This window comes from Lingula anatina, chromosome 6, assembly GCF_051362555.1.
Source record: "Lingula anatina isolate TDL-2025a chromosome 6, LinAna3.0, whole genome shotgun sequence".
In the NCBI taxonomy this organism is placed as follows: Eukaryota; Metazoa; Brachiopoda; class Lingulata; order Lingulida; family Lingulidae; genus Lingula; species Lingula anatina.
The window spans coordinates 13,217,016-13,230,590 of record NC_141772.1 but is presented as its reverse complement, the minus strand read 5'-3'; the positions used below and the strand labels follow the sequence as shown (position 1 = coordinate 13,230,590).

The window sequence follows — 13,575 nt, the reverse complement described above, 5'->3', positions numbered from 1 at the left end:
CTTGGATACAGCACGTATCAACACCTGCCCTCTGTTTGGGGTACAGGTATTTCTTTGCTCATAAATGTTCACTAAATTCTCAGTAGCCATTACTGCGAATGTACTAAAGCCAATTTTTTAAATAAGAAGCTTTTCTAATTTACTTTTGAAGCACAAGATAACATCATAACATTATCGAGTGCAAATGTGCCCCGCTTTTAGTACTTTACCAATGAAAAACACCAAATTGTTGAGACCTGTATGTTTGATTAGCTGTCATTTTTGTTATATTTATGAGCATTTGATGAAGCGCCATGCACTGATCTAGCTGAAGAATCATAACCAACAGACAAAATTGATACACCCCAAGTTTTTTTTTATATTTGCCTCTTTAAGGCTAAGTTATTCCGGTGTTTCTTTCACATTTCATGGATTTTGCATGTTACTTTTTTTCTTAGAAAGGGGGAGTCACTCATGAGTGCCATATAAGAAGATTGCTAACTGGGAATTGATCTAAATGAGAATCCAGAGCAAAAAGTCAAACTACTTATGTTGGTTTATCAAAAGAAGGACTGTTTTCAGTACATAATAAATGTATCATGCTTGATGGTTTTTTTAAAAACTCTGTAGAATAGCTCCTGCACAGGTAGGAATATGCTGATTATACAGGTAGTTTGCAAAGCCCACATGCCTATTCACGAGTGATTACAATTTAATAGTTGTGGTCTGCTGACTTTTGGAGGCCATTTTGGAATTTTAAAACCTTAAGTGGCAGATACTGATACTTCATACATACAATGGTATTTTCTAACCATTAAATGATATTTTTATAAAAGACTATACAAATGACTTTCACCTTGAAAGGGTATTTTGGGAGCAATATTGAAATTGGCTGCCATATTGGAATTTTTAGACATGCCCCTATATCCAACGTTGCTTAGAATCATGATCTACATAACTGTGCCAATTTTTATGCTTGTAATTGTAAGTTCTTGATGATTTTACAAAACTGCTGCATATTTTGCGTAAGTAAACTGCTTATTTTACTTTTGGAGGCCATTTTGGAATTCTATACACCTGTAGAAGCGGATATTGATAATTCATTCATAGCATGATATTTTCCAGCTATAAAATGATATTCTAAACCATTTTAGGACTATATATTAGATGTTTTAATTTAAAAGAGTATTTGTGGCGGCCATATTGGATTTGGCGGCCATACTGGAATTTTCAGACATGCCCATATATCCAAAAAAGCTTAGAATTCCATTATCTACAACTGTGGCAAATTTCATGCTTGTAGGTAAAAAACGCACAATTCACCCTTTTTTCTGCACCAATTTCTTGGACTACATGTAGACTGTAAAACACATTAAAGCAAGGTCATTCAACTTTCAAGTCACTAGTTACGAAAACTTTTCGGTTATTGAACTTTCACCTGATAGGTTGAGAAGTGCAAAACACGCTACCCTGATTTTCACGAACCGCTTCCTAAATTGAAAAGAAAAATCAACAAGCTGGCTATGGATTTCTAACTTGTTTTTTTTGACACTGCTATTTGCTCTCCACAACATTGTGTATTAAGCAGCAAGTGAAGCATACCAAAATACAACACCTGGGCCTGGAAAAAAACAATCTATGACATCAGGGTATACCCAAACAATCACCAGCCAGAAATAAGTGAGGCAGAAAACAGAAAACACCTGCAAGAAGGGGAGGAGAGAAAGAGAGAAAGAAAGACTTATTCATTGAATGCTTTCTGTCATCTCAAATGTTTCTCTGTATATCTTTCAAAGGGTATTTTTATGAACAGACTCACCGTGTCTTTACATATGGCCATCACCTGCCTCCATATTATCTTCAAACTTACACAACTGATGAATATCCATTCAATATGGGTCGAGTTCATAAATAGCTTGACCGAACCATTTGTCCAAATGATATGCTGTTCTTTTTTCTTTTTACTCTTTTTACCATATACCGGTACATCCAATACAAAAAAACACATTAAGCAGAAAATCTGTTTGCCTATTGTCTTCAAACTTATAAGAGTGATCAATATTATAAAAATACAAATGGAATTTGAAAAAAAAAAAAAAAAAAACCAGCCTGATCAGAGTATTTTTCTGAAGCAATGCATTTTTTTGTGAAATTTTCGTATTTTATTCTTATTTTCAAGGTGTGACTGAACTCCCCTAGCTGGGTATGAAGCCATATGCTTATTACATTTTCAGAATATCATTGTTACATATAGTAGATAATTAAAAATCGGTGTTGATTGGGCTGTAAATAAACAATATGTTATATATTGCATCAAAATTGACTAAATCCCCTACTGTTGGCATCACTTTTTTGCTTTTACATCTGTACATTTGACAGCTTTGTGTTCAGGTTTGTTGTTGTGGGTAGCCAGGTGCAGATTTACGTACTATTGTTATTGCGTAAATAACATCCCCACATCATTCTGGGTGCTCTTGACATTGGATGTTAAGTATGCTCAGTTCCGCCAATTTTACAATCGAAATAAGTCGGAAAAACATCCTGCTAAATTTACTCCAGACGAGACAAAGTGACATCTTCATTGTGTTTTGTCACCAGCCTACGACTTCAATACTAACTGGGGGCATTAGTATGTATGCTCTTTGCCCTCACTCAATCTTACATAAAAGCTGAATTTCAGTACTATTTATAGCACAGCCTTCAACTTAAAGACTATTTTTTTTCATCGGTCATTTGTTATATTAAATATACCAGATAAATTTTATTTAAATTTTGTTAAAATGAATGATATTTGGATATATTAATAATGATCGTCATTATAAGTGTTTATACAAATTTTAACCAAAAAAGTGTTGGGGGGATTTTTTCCATTTATTTATTCACCTTAATTTGCCAATCAACAAACCCTGAAATTTCTTTTGAGCCTAAGACGGTATCACACAAGCATGCTCAAACACATGGACATGTCATGCTATCACTTATTCATTTAGTCAATATCAAATTTTTTATATTAAAATTTCCTTTCTTGAATCATACATTACTGCAGAAATCACCTTTTCAACAAGATTGACCTTGAAAAATGACACTTCGCTGCATAACTACCATATATTTATAACATTTACAAAAGCATGTTTGGTCTTATCATATCAGCTCAACAATAATCAGAACTTTATAGATTACAACCTCACCTTAACATGAAAGGGGAATTCCCAGGCCCTTGGGATGGCTGGCTGGGGGTAGGGGTGGGGGCCACACACCCTCTTTTATAGGTTGCCTCCAAGTCAATTACATGCACTTGTATAATCTGGTACATTCCTATCAAGATGCTCACTCAGGTATATTACAAAAATTTAGCAGAAGACGTGAAAATATTCAGGTGGTCATGTGATCTGTAAGTCATATGATTTTTGTTTACAATACATATGCAGGTAAGCAGTGGTTTATAATGAAGGCAAACAATGGATGTGAGTCATAAAATTCAGTCTTGTGAGCGCAGTCAAAGTGACATACTCTGACATTTGTTGGAGGAAACGAGTCAACATGTAGTCTCTTGAACTGACCCATGTGGTTGTTATAGCAGGGTAAAAAACATAATTTCCATCAAAACATGCACTTAATGTAAAATTTGAATGGACTCAACTCTAAAACAGAAATCAAGGAAGAAAAGCTGCCGGATGTAATGGTATATATAAATGACAAAACTGACAGGAAAAGTGACATAAAAATGATGAACAACTACTTTCATGATGAAAATGCACGAAATTCCTTTCTTGTCAATTTTAATGCACAGGCCCGTAGCCAGCAATTTCAAAAAGGGGGGTTCTTTTTTTCTGAAAAAGTGGACCTTTTACAATGAAACCCCTGTGTAACTATATCAAATTTTACCCAGAATGGACCTTTTCCTGACAAACTGGGTGGTTCTTTTGAACCCACAATGGCCACAGGCCTGATGCAATATAATGCTAAATTTTAATTAGTTACTATCTGTTACTGGCATACAAAACATTAGACTAGCACAGGGTTTCAGACCAATTGGAATTCAGCTTTACACCTTGAGAATAATAACTGATAAAAAAATTGAATAGTCATAACTTCAAGTAAAACAATCCAATCAGGCTGGTTTTTAAAACCAGAGCAGTATTTTAGTTTGAAAATAATGATTGACACCATTCTTTGAATAGTGATAATGATAAACATGCACAAATATGTTTTCATCATATTAAAATTTTTACATTTTCAAAAATGCATTAAAAAACTTTCATAAAAATTGTCAGTAACATTCATCGTCAGCCTACCTGGTACATCATCTGAGTTCTTTTTCTGTCTGCCATGCAATGACACTAAATAGACTGTCACACCTGCTATATTTATAAGATTTAAAGAGTATTACATAATACTACTTCTTATGTAATTTACTACTTATTTGTTGTGGCACTGAAATCACAATATGGGGTTGCGGAAATAAAAATGGGGGGGGGGGAGGAGAAGAGAGTTGCAATAACAACAACAACATGTTTTTCCTTCTCAAAGTTCAAGAGGTATACGATTTAACAACAGGAATTTTGTCCAATTCAAAAATGGATATCACATATCTATTTTTCAACTCTGCTGAAGATGGGGGAGGGGTTATTTTCAACGATGCAGGTTTGTTTGTTGTTTGTTTAGGCCAACTTCATCAATAGCCATTGCTTCCAATTTTGTTTTGACCAAAGCAATGCAGCTGTCTGGCTGCAAGGAATTTTAAGAAAGACTGAGCACAATGAGATAATATAATGCAAAGCTATAAATAAGAATGAAGCTTCTGGTCACTTTAACATGCCAATCAAAAATTTGACCTTGACCTATTGTTGGCCTCTCCCAGACTGACCAGAAAAGAGCTGACCAAAGTACTGGACCAAAGTTCTTGAACTATCACTCACCCCTTACATTCTTTCTGTTAAGAGAGAGCTTTAAAAGAAAAGAAAGAAAGAAAGAAAGAATGAAAGAAAGAAAATTATTATTATTATTATTACTACCACTATTACTACAAATAATAATGATACTAATAACAGTATTTGCTATCGACGTAACCGGCTCAAATGTCTGTCACACCTAGTAAAGCTGTTTGGGGGGTAATTATCTTTACACCCTAGCTGATTCGGTAGGCGTGACAGACATGTAAGCCTCATGAGCTGATAGCCATTTACACTCAGCAAGTGATTTTTTGTCTAATTCCTTTGAATGGCAGGCTCACTGGAGAAAAAATTGTTGCTGCATAGAGAAATCCATTCTACTTTCTCTTCAAAATCAAAACTGATTTTTTCAAACATAGCTTTTTTAAAAAGAAATATCACGAGAGCTGAAACGTGGCTCAATTACACTCATTGTGGGTTTGTAGATAATAACAATGCTCAGGCAGACAAAGCATTATAGTGAAATTTAACAATTTCATGGAGAAAGGACTTGCTCCTAAATGGGCAGGCGAATGAATTTGATTTTCTTGTTTTAAACTGTCAAAAATTATAATTTTTGGGAAAAAAAGAGTCGGTATGAAGATAACAATTGCCACTTGACACTTGTGATAACACATGATAACGTTTATCGTGTCACTGCCGTCAGCTTGACATTGTGACACCCCTCAAATTCAAACAATGCAAGAGAAAAATGTGGGTAAAAAATCGCTCGCAAATTGACATATTTAACAGATCAACCAAATGCGTTCAACTGAAAAGTATATAACAAGCACAAGCGACCTACTACTTACAAGGTTGAAAATTCCTCTTCTTGCTGACCGGTTCTACAAATGTTGTTTTGAGATTAGCGCCAGCTGCTTCTAACACAGGGAACAGGAAAAACTTGAGCACTATATGTCAATTTTGTATTACTAGTACAAAATTTCTAATACCTTTACTATTTTTTCTATAATAATATCAAATGTATGCTACTAATTACTTTCTCTGATATTTTTAAATCCAGAAATTTTAACCATCTTTCTTCTTATCAGCATAATCCCTGTTGCCCTCAGAAGACATATTACCTTCCTTTAAACAAAAGAGTTCTTCTTCCGGTTGCATTACTCGTGCATCGACACGTGCGATCGATCATAACAGGTATTATGCAATTTTTGCGACGGCTCGTTGCTATAAATATGTATACGGTGTCTAGACGAACTAGTTGTTTTTCAATTTGAACTCCTTTAGATTTGAATAGTATGTAGGTTGTTTATTTGATTTAAATCATTCAAAGTCCAACGTGCACTTCACTGTCTCCAGAGTAGAGGCACAGTTACACTGTAATATTTATAAGATACAGGTTCTCATTAAGCTTTTGACTTTCAAGTGCAAGAGAGCAAATCATGTCAGTTGTTAAAGATTTTCTAAAATCTCAATTTAATTGTTATCTATCCCTGTTAACCATATTACTATTATCGGCAGTGCGGCAGTAATCAAACATTGTACACTGTACTGTAGTTGCATTTACATGTAAATTTCCTATTTCTGAGACTATAGTGATTGTAATGCTATTATGCTTTGAATCCCAGCATCTCTCTCTTAAAGTTTTATGTTCTCTCAAAAGCAACACTGAAACTGGGTGCGAGCAGTTGTCAACACTATACTTAGTATTAAAATACTAGTCCTACAAGTACAGTATACAGTTAGTACTCAAAACTACATGTGCATGCATGTAGCTGAATAGCATTTTGGTGAGGGCACTCGTACATGTACAGTAGCACAAAGTTTCCTGAGATAGCACTCTTATTTAGAATTCCCTATATGCACTATGTCTAGTACATATCAGAAACTACAATAGGAGTTCTAATGCATGACACTTAATTTGTACTAGCTGTGTACCTGCAGATACAGTTCAGGACTGGTGTATAGTACCCTGACTGTGGGATCTGTATTTTTACATCATATATTTCACCATTTTAGGCCTGTTACATACAGCTCCACACTAGGGATGAGCAAACGCTCAGAAATTAGCCCAAAGTTTGCCTTTTTTAGTCCTCTGACCAAAGTGTCCAGCCAAGAGTCAAACAACTCTACAGTCAGTGACCAGGAGGGGATCGGTAAACAGAAAAAGCACAAGAAAAAGAAAAGCTCAGAGAAAAGTGAAAGTAATTGTTTGTTTTATCATGTAGCAGTTAAGTGTCATTGTAGTATTTGAGCCAATAATAAAACAAGCATTGGCATTTTTGCATGTTGTTAGGAAAAAATGAGATAACAAGGGATTATAATGTGTAAAATCAAAGAAAGATTTCATTGTTTCTGGAATTGTAATTAATGGCTCTTGTGTTTGTGTGTGTGTGTTTTCTTAGCATATATAAAAATCAAGTTAATTATTTCAGGTGAAAAACATTTAAACAGATTTTAGATGCTTTTTATCATTATAAGTAAATTACTACTAAGAAGAGAAGCACAACCCAATCCTAAGTGCAAGCCAGCTTCTGAAGGACCATGTTTCTAGCTATGACTTCACTTTTTCAGAGACATCATTGAAGTCTGGGTCTTCTGGTATTCAACCCATTACTTCCTCTGAAGACAGCGATGAAGTGCTACGGAACCCAAAGGTACAAGTGCCAGTAAAAAAGGTTCCCACCAAACCATTAGTTGAGGAACAGACAAAGGAAAACCTTCACACTATTTCATCATCTTCTTCTATTGAAAGTGAAGAGGGAGAACAAACTCAAATGCTGTCTGGAAAATCAGAAACATCGAAACGCAAGAGGCAGAGGCCATCTGCACAGCTGCATTCTGGGAAGTCTGCCAGTCAACCTATGGCCTCTTCATCAGAGAGTGACACTGAGCTCCCAAATTCTAAATTTGCCACTCCAAAGACAAAGAAAATCAAAACTGAATCACAAGCTAAAATCACTGCCTATTTGAGCCCAAAATCAGCTCTCAGGGAAAAAGCTTCACCCAAGAAAAAAAAAGAAAACAATAAGGCTGAGAATGTTTTAAATCCTAATAATGAGCCACAGTCAGATGTTGATCAGGACTTGTCAGATCTTGCTAAGAAAATTGCATATGATTCCCAGTTTTCAGATGCTGCAAGTGAGGTTTCATTTTCTCTGCATGGTTCACCAAGGAAAGCACACTTACCTAAGAAAAGGTTCATGGAAAACATTGTAACTAGTCCGGCTAAGTTTAAAAAAGTGATGCCAACCTCTGATTCTCTTAATGATGTGGAAACAGCAAAAAAGAACATAAGTGATAGCCCAAGCAAAGCAAAGAAAAAGAAAAAAGAGAAAGGTGACAAAAACAAAAATAAGCTAGATGACACTCTGTCTGCTGTTTTTAAAAGTCCAAGTAAAACTAAAAAAGGTGCCATTGAAGGTAGAAATACAGAAAATCATGAAACTAATGGTGTACATAAAGCACAGAAGTCTGTAATCAGCAGTGAATTTTCAGCAAACCAACATGAATTGGACATTTCAGTCCCATTAAATAATGAGAACCCTGACATCTCGCAAACTAATGACCATGAGATGTCTTCAGATGCAGAAGAGCGGCCAAGATTGAATGAGACTGACTCTCAGGGCTTAGACAAGTCGAGAAAAAGGAGGCTTCCTGTTTCTGGGAGTAAAGACCATAAAGGGTCTTCAGATGACTCTGAGGAAGAAGTGCAGCCGTCACAGAAGTGTTCTCCAGCAGGGAAGGCAGGGAGTGGGATGGGTAGTCACAGTAAAAGTGCCTCCAAAGTACAGGATATGTCAGAGAGCAGTGACAGTGAGGTGGAGGTTCCTGATGTACAGGGTACACCAGCGCCATCTGGTGGCAAGAAAAGACAACTCAGGTATGATCTAGTTCTTTATGTGGATGCATATCATTTTGCCTTTTGTCAAACATCTGGAATTTATCAGTCTTGGGGATTAAAATAGGTTTATTTAGGTTTCCATTTTCTTGCTGTTTTATCATAATAGCAAGTTTCCTTTTGGTAGTGTAAAAAATCTTATGCAGGACACACATAGTAGCAGGTAGCTTCTGTTAGCAAAATATCAGGCCTGTTGTGAACTCTCTGGCAAATTTGCCTCAAATTTGCTAAAAATGTGCAAAAAGGATTTGCAGAAAATAAGCTGCAAATTTGCAACAATACAAATTTTTCTTGCAAACTCCTTGCCAAAAACTTTTCATTTTGCCAAGGGTTGAAACCGTAATCTGTATTGCCAATTTTACTTCAGGTTTGCAGTCCCTGAGGATATGACAGAGTTTAATTTTACTCCCAGTAAACACAGAATTTATCTCGAAGATGTGATGAAGGAGGGAAAAGAGCTTTGGTTGATACAGACTCCAGTAGATGTGAGTTTTATGGCTTTTGTTTGTCGTTATATTGATGAAATAAGAGTGATACTGGGTATGCTCAATGGCTGTTTCATTGATGCATATTTCCTAGTAGAATAAAAAAAGAAAAAGAAACAAGTGCATGTATCATATGTGGCCAGTGAATCATGAATCTTTGTTTTGAACATTTATACGAAAACTATATATTTAAAAAAAATAAAATAAAACAACAACAACAAAAAAGTAATAATAAATAAATAGATATAACATAATGCAGCCACATGTAATAATGGATATTTGTCTTATTTTAGTTTGATGTCAGTCAGATGGATGGCCAGGGTGTTATACTAAATGGGTCACAACCCTTGAAGAATGGAGATAAGGCAAGCCGAGGATTTGGTCTACTTGTGGGTGATGTTTTAAAGAGAGAGCTTTGGTTTACAAGACTTAAGTTCTTAGTTTTTTAGCATGTAGATTTAGACTAGTTTATAAATGGAAGTTGTTTTGTCTGATTTTGCCTTTGCATGTTGTTTGAGGTCTAAGATCTGCTGCTGAGTTGTCAGCATTAAGAAGCTGAAGAAATGTCATCATTTTCAAAGTGTAGATTTAAATCCTTGCAGATTAGAAATCTTTTTTTTTCTGGAAGAACAGGGCTTTCAGATGTCTATGTCAGGGGGAACCAATGATTGAAGATTTTAGAGGGTCTCGTATCATATATCTTGGACACTTGGCAACTATGATATAGTTGAATACATTCATAAACTTTCTGTTATCTGTTTACATATATTCTGTTTGCATATGTTTAATAATTAAAATATTACATTTTTCACTCCTCCACATTTTAATTGTAATTATTGCTTCTCCCCTAGGAAAGAACATATGAAGTTTTATCATGCAGAGATGACAGTCTTTCAGTGAGTATTGTACATCATTTGTTGGGATAACTTAAGGTATTGTAGGGACCAACTTTAGACTTAAGACAGTCTTAACTGGTATCACAAGACAATCGATTCTTGTTTACTTGGTTTTGAATGAATCTCACAGTTGTTGATAACAATTTAGTAAATAAATAAATACATAAATATAAATATGAGAAATTACAACCATTATACTTACAACAATGCACAGTTGTTAACATAAAAATACTGATACCAAAACAAAATAAAGTGGTAATTGCTCAGTTTTATTTATCTATTTATTTATTTATTTAATATAGTTATTTGCTAATGAGTCATTATTTCCCCAGACTTCCAACCTGAACCTTCTGTTGCCAAGGAAAACTGACCAGAAACTGAAAACAGGTAAATGGCAAAATATAGATCAAGGATGGAAATTTTCTCCCATTTCTGAAGATTTCCTCCCCCCTTATGTGGAAATGAATGTTCTCAAAGTCGCTGGATTTTTTGCATTATGTCCAACAACTAAGTTGATAGGGATTACATCAGACTGAGCTTTATGAAAGAAAGAGGGGGGGGGGGGATGCTCAATGAAAACCACTCCTTCTTCCCAAAGTTAATGATGTGTATAGAGAATGAAAATCTGGTCTCTTAAATTTATATATATATTTTGAATAAATGATTTATTTATTCATTTTTATCTCAAATCTTAAGAAATAAAATTATAGTAATTCTCAGATCAACTTGTTTTATCTGCCACCTAGGTCTTCCTTAAAGATAAATGTTTTGAATAAAGGATTTACTTATTATTTATTTTTATCTCAAAAATTCAGAAATAAAATTATAGTAATTCTAGTCTCAGATCAACTTTATATCACTTACACCTAGGTCTTCCATTCTCCGGCCGTATGACCATTGTGGAGACAGTCAAAGTGCCCAGTGTCCAGATCCCAGAACCAGTGGTCAGGAACTATGACCTTCCACCTGGGCTGAGGCAGAGATTTCAGCCATTTGGATCAGGTAAGTGTTATGGGGAAGATATCTTTTAAAAAAAATATCAGGTGACTTGAAAAGGGTTTTTAAATGACATCGCAGAACAAGATTATAACAAACAACATCGAGTCTGAGAAGAAAAGACTGCAGCAAAGAGCAGTTGAAAATATCTGCACATACAGGTAATCTAACATCATTTGCCTCATTCTCTTTAGGATGAAAAAAATGAATCTCTAAAGACAATATTCGAGGAGAACGGGTTTCCATGAAAAAAATTCTAATTTTTAAAAAATGCCATAATTTTGTTCATTTAAGATGCATAATTTTTTTCCATAAATTTTAGATTCACCAGTGGAAATGGTGTGCAGTGGTAAGTGGAGTTTATTTTTATGTGGTTCCTATTATCAATAAAAAACAAAATCTTTCTTTGTGAAGGCTGTAAAGGGTATGTTCTTTCTGTTGAAGCAATGGTGTTTGATGCATTTTAAATCATAAGATTATGCATTTGAATAGTATAAAGTAATGCTTCAAGTTGTTAGTACTTAAAAGTTGGTACTTATTCCACAGCATTCTCATTTATGTAAAATTTCAAGAGATTGTGAAATTATGCAATTGTATGCCATGTGAAATATATTCTTTTATCTTATATGTAATATTTCAACTTCATATAATTGTGATTTCTTTGAAGTGCATTCAGAACTGAAAAAGACTGAAAAGAAGAAGAAAAAGAAGAAAAAAGCAAAGGAAAGAGAAGTTGCAGAGGATGCAAACGAGACTGGAGCTCTCAGCAACAGCATTGATGCAGGGGCAGAATATAACCAGGTACAGCAACAACAATTTAAAAACTAATCTTGTCTAAAAACAAGTTTTTATTTTCAAGAGTTCCTCACTTTTTGCAACCTCAAACTTATTATGAAGTTAAGTAAAGGGAAAAAGTTCCAGTGAATAATAAAGAAAGTTTTGAGATTCCTATGCCCCCCCCTTTTCTATCTGACAATAAATTTGCTGAAAATTATTTTAAAATAAATATGATGAGAGTACCAGGGATTGACCATAAGTCTTATATGAATGTGGAAGGAATAATCTGATGAAAAGAAATTTCATTTTCTCATGAAGGCAGTCAACATTTTTGTCCAAATGTGCATGGACTTGCAGTTTTCTATTTCACAGAGAGTAGTTAAAATTGTATGTTAAAAATTATTTTTTTAAAGCATATGACTTTTTATCTCCAGGGAGATGCCGAGCCCCATAAGCACAGTAAAAAGAAGAAGAAAAAAGAGAAAAAGAAACACAAGAAAAACAAAGATTAGAATTGAACAGTAAAGAAGAGTAAGGAGTGACTTCAACCATCTCTATATGCTAAAGCAAATTATGAACTCTACAAATTCCACAGTCCAAATTACTAGCTAATGGAAACATATGCTCCAGTTTTAGAATTATATTGAAGAAATTTGTGTTAGAGGATGTGAACCATTGTAGTTGGAAGAAATCCTGAGTAATCAGAAGAAACTCTACGTATGTTGCAATGAAAATGAAATGGTTTTGTTAATCTTGCGTACATGCTAGGATCCTTCAAACAATGGGTCCTAGATTCGAGCCTTCTTTTATCGATTTACAGTTGAGCTTATGGAAGTGTACTGTAAAATATCTTCAGTACTTTACAGTTTTCCTGTGGTTTACTTACAGGTTTCTGTGATCCAAAGTTTTTTTTTCTTCATTTTGAAAATAAAACAAATGATGACAAAACCAATACAAGAAAAATATTTTTAATAACAAAGGAAGTCATTTCACTGTAAGCTTGGGTTTTTATTGTACCTGATAACATTAACTGCTGCCAGCTTCAATGAGAATGAAACATACAAGTTCCAAAAATGTTTTCAAGAAAACCCCCTTCTAGGGACACATAGTAGTAGCAACTGGGTTCACTGTACTTCTATAAAACTAGGAATTCACATTAAAAAGCTTCAGTCTCTTAAACACCCAGTGTTTCATGTTAAACATGGATTTAAATAACTATAAATCAAATGTAAAACATGAGATAGGACAAAATTCATCAATCAATTGGCAATGCTGACTTATTCAAAAATATGAGATACAAAATTAACTCTAATTTTTTCATGGCAACTGCAACTTCTCCCTTTAATATGATGCGTAAGTTATCTAGAACACTTAAAAAAATGTCTGACATTGTTACACCTCATTAAAACAGCATACTGTTCCACTGATATCTTAAACCAGCTTTCTTAAATATCAAACACGACAACCTGTGAAAAAAGATTGCCACAATTTTGTTTCTATTTTCACATGATATTCTGCATTTCAAAAATACTTTACTCAGCTGTGCTCTGCACATTCTGTATAATTATATCAGTGAACTATCAAACAGATGAGTCCCAAGCTAAAGTGGTATTATTTCTTTCATCACCTGTGTGAACCTACAGCCTTTG

The 13,575-nt window shown here is 34.5% G+C and overlaps 2 protein-coding genes across 9 annotated transcripts in view; one reads left to right on the top strand and one right to left on the bottom strand.

Moving 5' to 3' along the window:
- LOC106175217 (leucine-rich repeat serine/threonine-protein kinase 2-like) overlaps positions 1-5,857 on the bottom strand; it is a 73,069-nt gene extending 67,212 nt beyond the window's left edge. The window contains exon 1 of one of the 4 annotated variants that reach the window (XM_087014655.1): positions 5,723-5,857. The gene's annotated coding sequence lies outside the window, so the exon portion shown is untranslated. Of the gene's footprint in view, positions 1-3,167; positions 3,382-4,274; positions 4,307-5,722 lie in introns of those variants that run through there. The other 3 variants (XM_087014658.1, XM_087014657.1, XM_087014656.1) reach the window with 3 other exon arrangements.
- Positions 5,858-5,936: 79 nt separating this feature from the next.
- On the top strand, positions 5,937-13,014 carry LOC106175212 (uncharacterized). 5 transcript variants are annotated; one of them, XM_087014666.1, is made up of 11 exons: positions 5,937-6,068; positions 6,963-7,075; positions 7,446-8,754; positions 9,140-9,257; positions 9,551-9,646; positions 10,109-10,153; positions 10,486-10,540; positions 11,024-11,155; positions 11,472-11,498; positions 11,817-11,950; positions 12,361-13,014. In XM_087014666.1, exons 3-11 carry the CDS (start codon positions 7,649-7,651, stop codon positions 12,436-12,438), a joined length of 1,791 nt encoding a protein of 596 aa, XP_086870792.1. In that variant the 5' UTR covers positions 5,937-6,068; positions 6,963-7,075; positions 7,446-7,648; the 3' UTR covers positions 12,439-13,014. The 5 variants fall into 5 exon arrangements, with proteins under 5 accessions (XP_086870792.1, XP_013412560.2, XP_086870790.1 ...); XM_013557106.3 differs by having other exon boundaries at positions 5,939-6,068; positions 6,891-7,075; positions 9,551-9,622; XM_087014664.1 differs by having other exon boundaries at positions 5,939-6,068; positions 6,891-7,075; positions 11,826-11,950.
- The last annotated feature ends 561 nt before the right edge of the window (positions 13,015-13,575 follow it).

Coding starts and splice junctions, on each gene's coding strand:
- LOC106175212 (XM_013557104.3), top strand. CDS start 6,919: ATGAGCAAACGCTCAGAAATTAGCCCAAAGTTTGCCTTTTTTAGTCCT. Junction 8,755..9,139: donor GGCAAGAAAAGACAACTCAG/GTATGATCTAGT, acceptor ATTTTACTTCAG/GTTTGCAGTCCCTGAGGATA. Junction 9,647..10,108: donor GCCGAGGATTTGGTCTACTT/GTGGGTGATGTT, acceptor CTTCTCCCCTAG/GAAAGAACATATGAAGTTTT.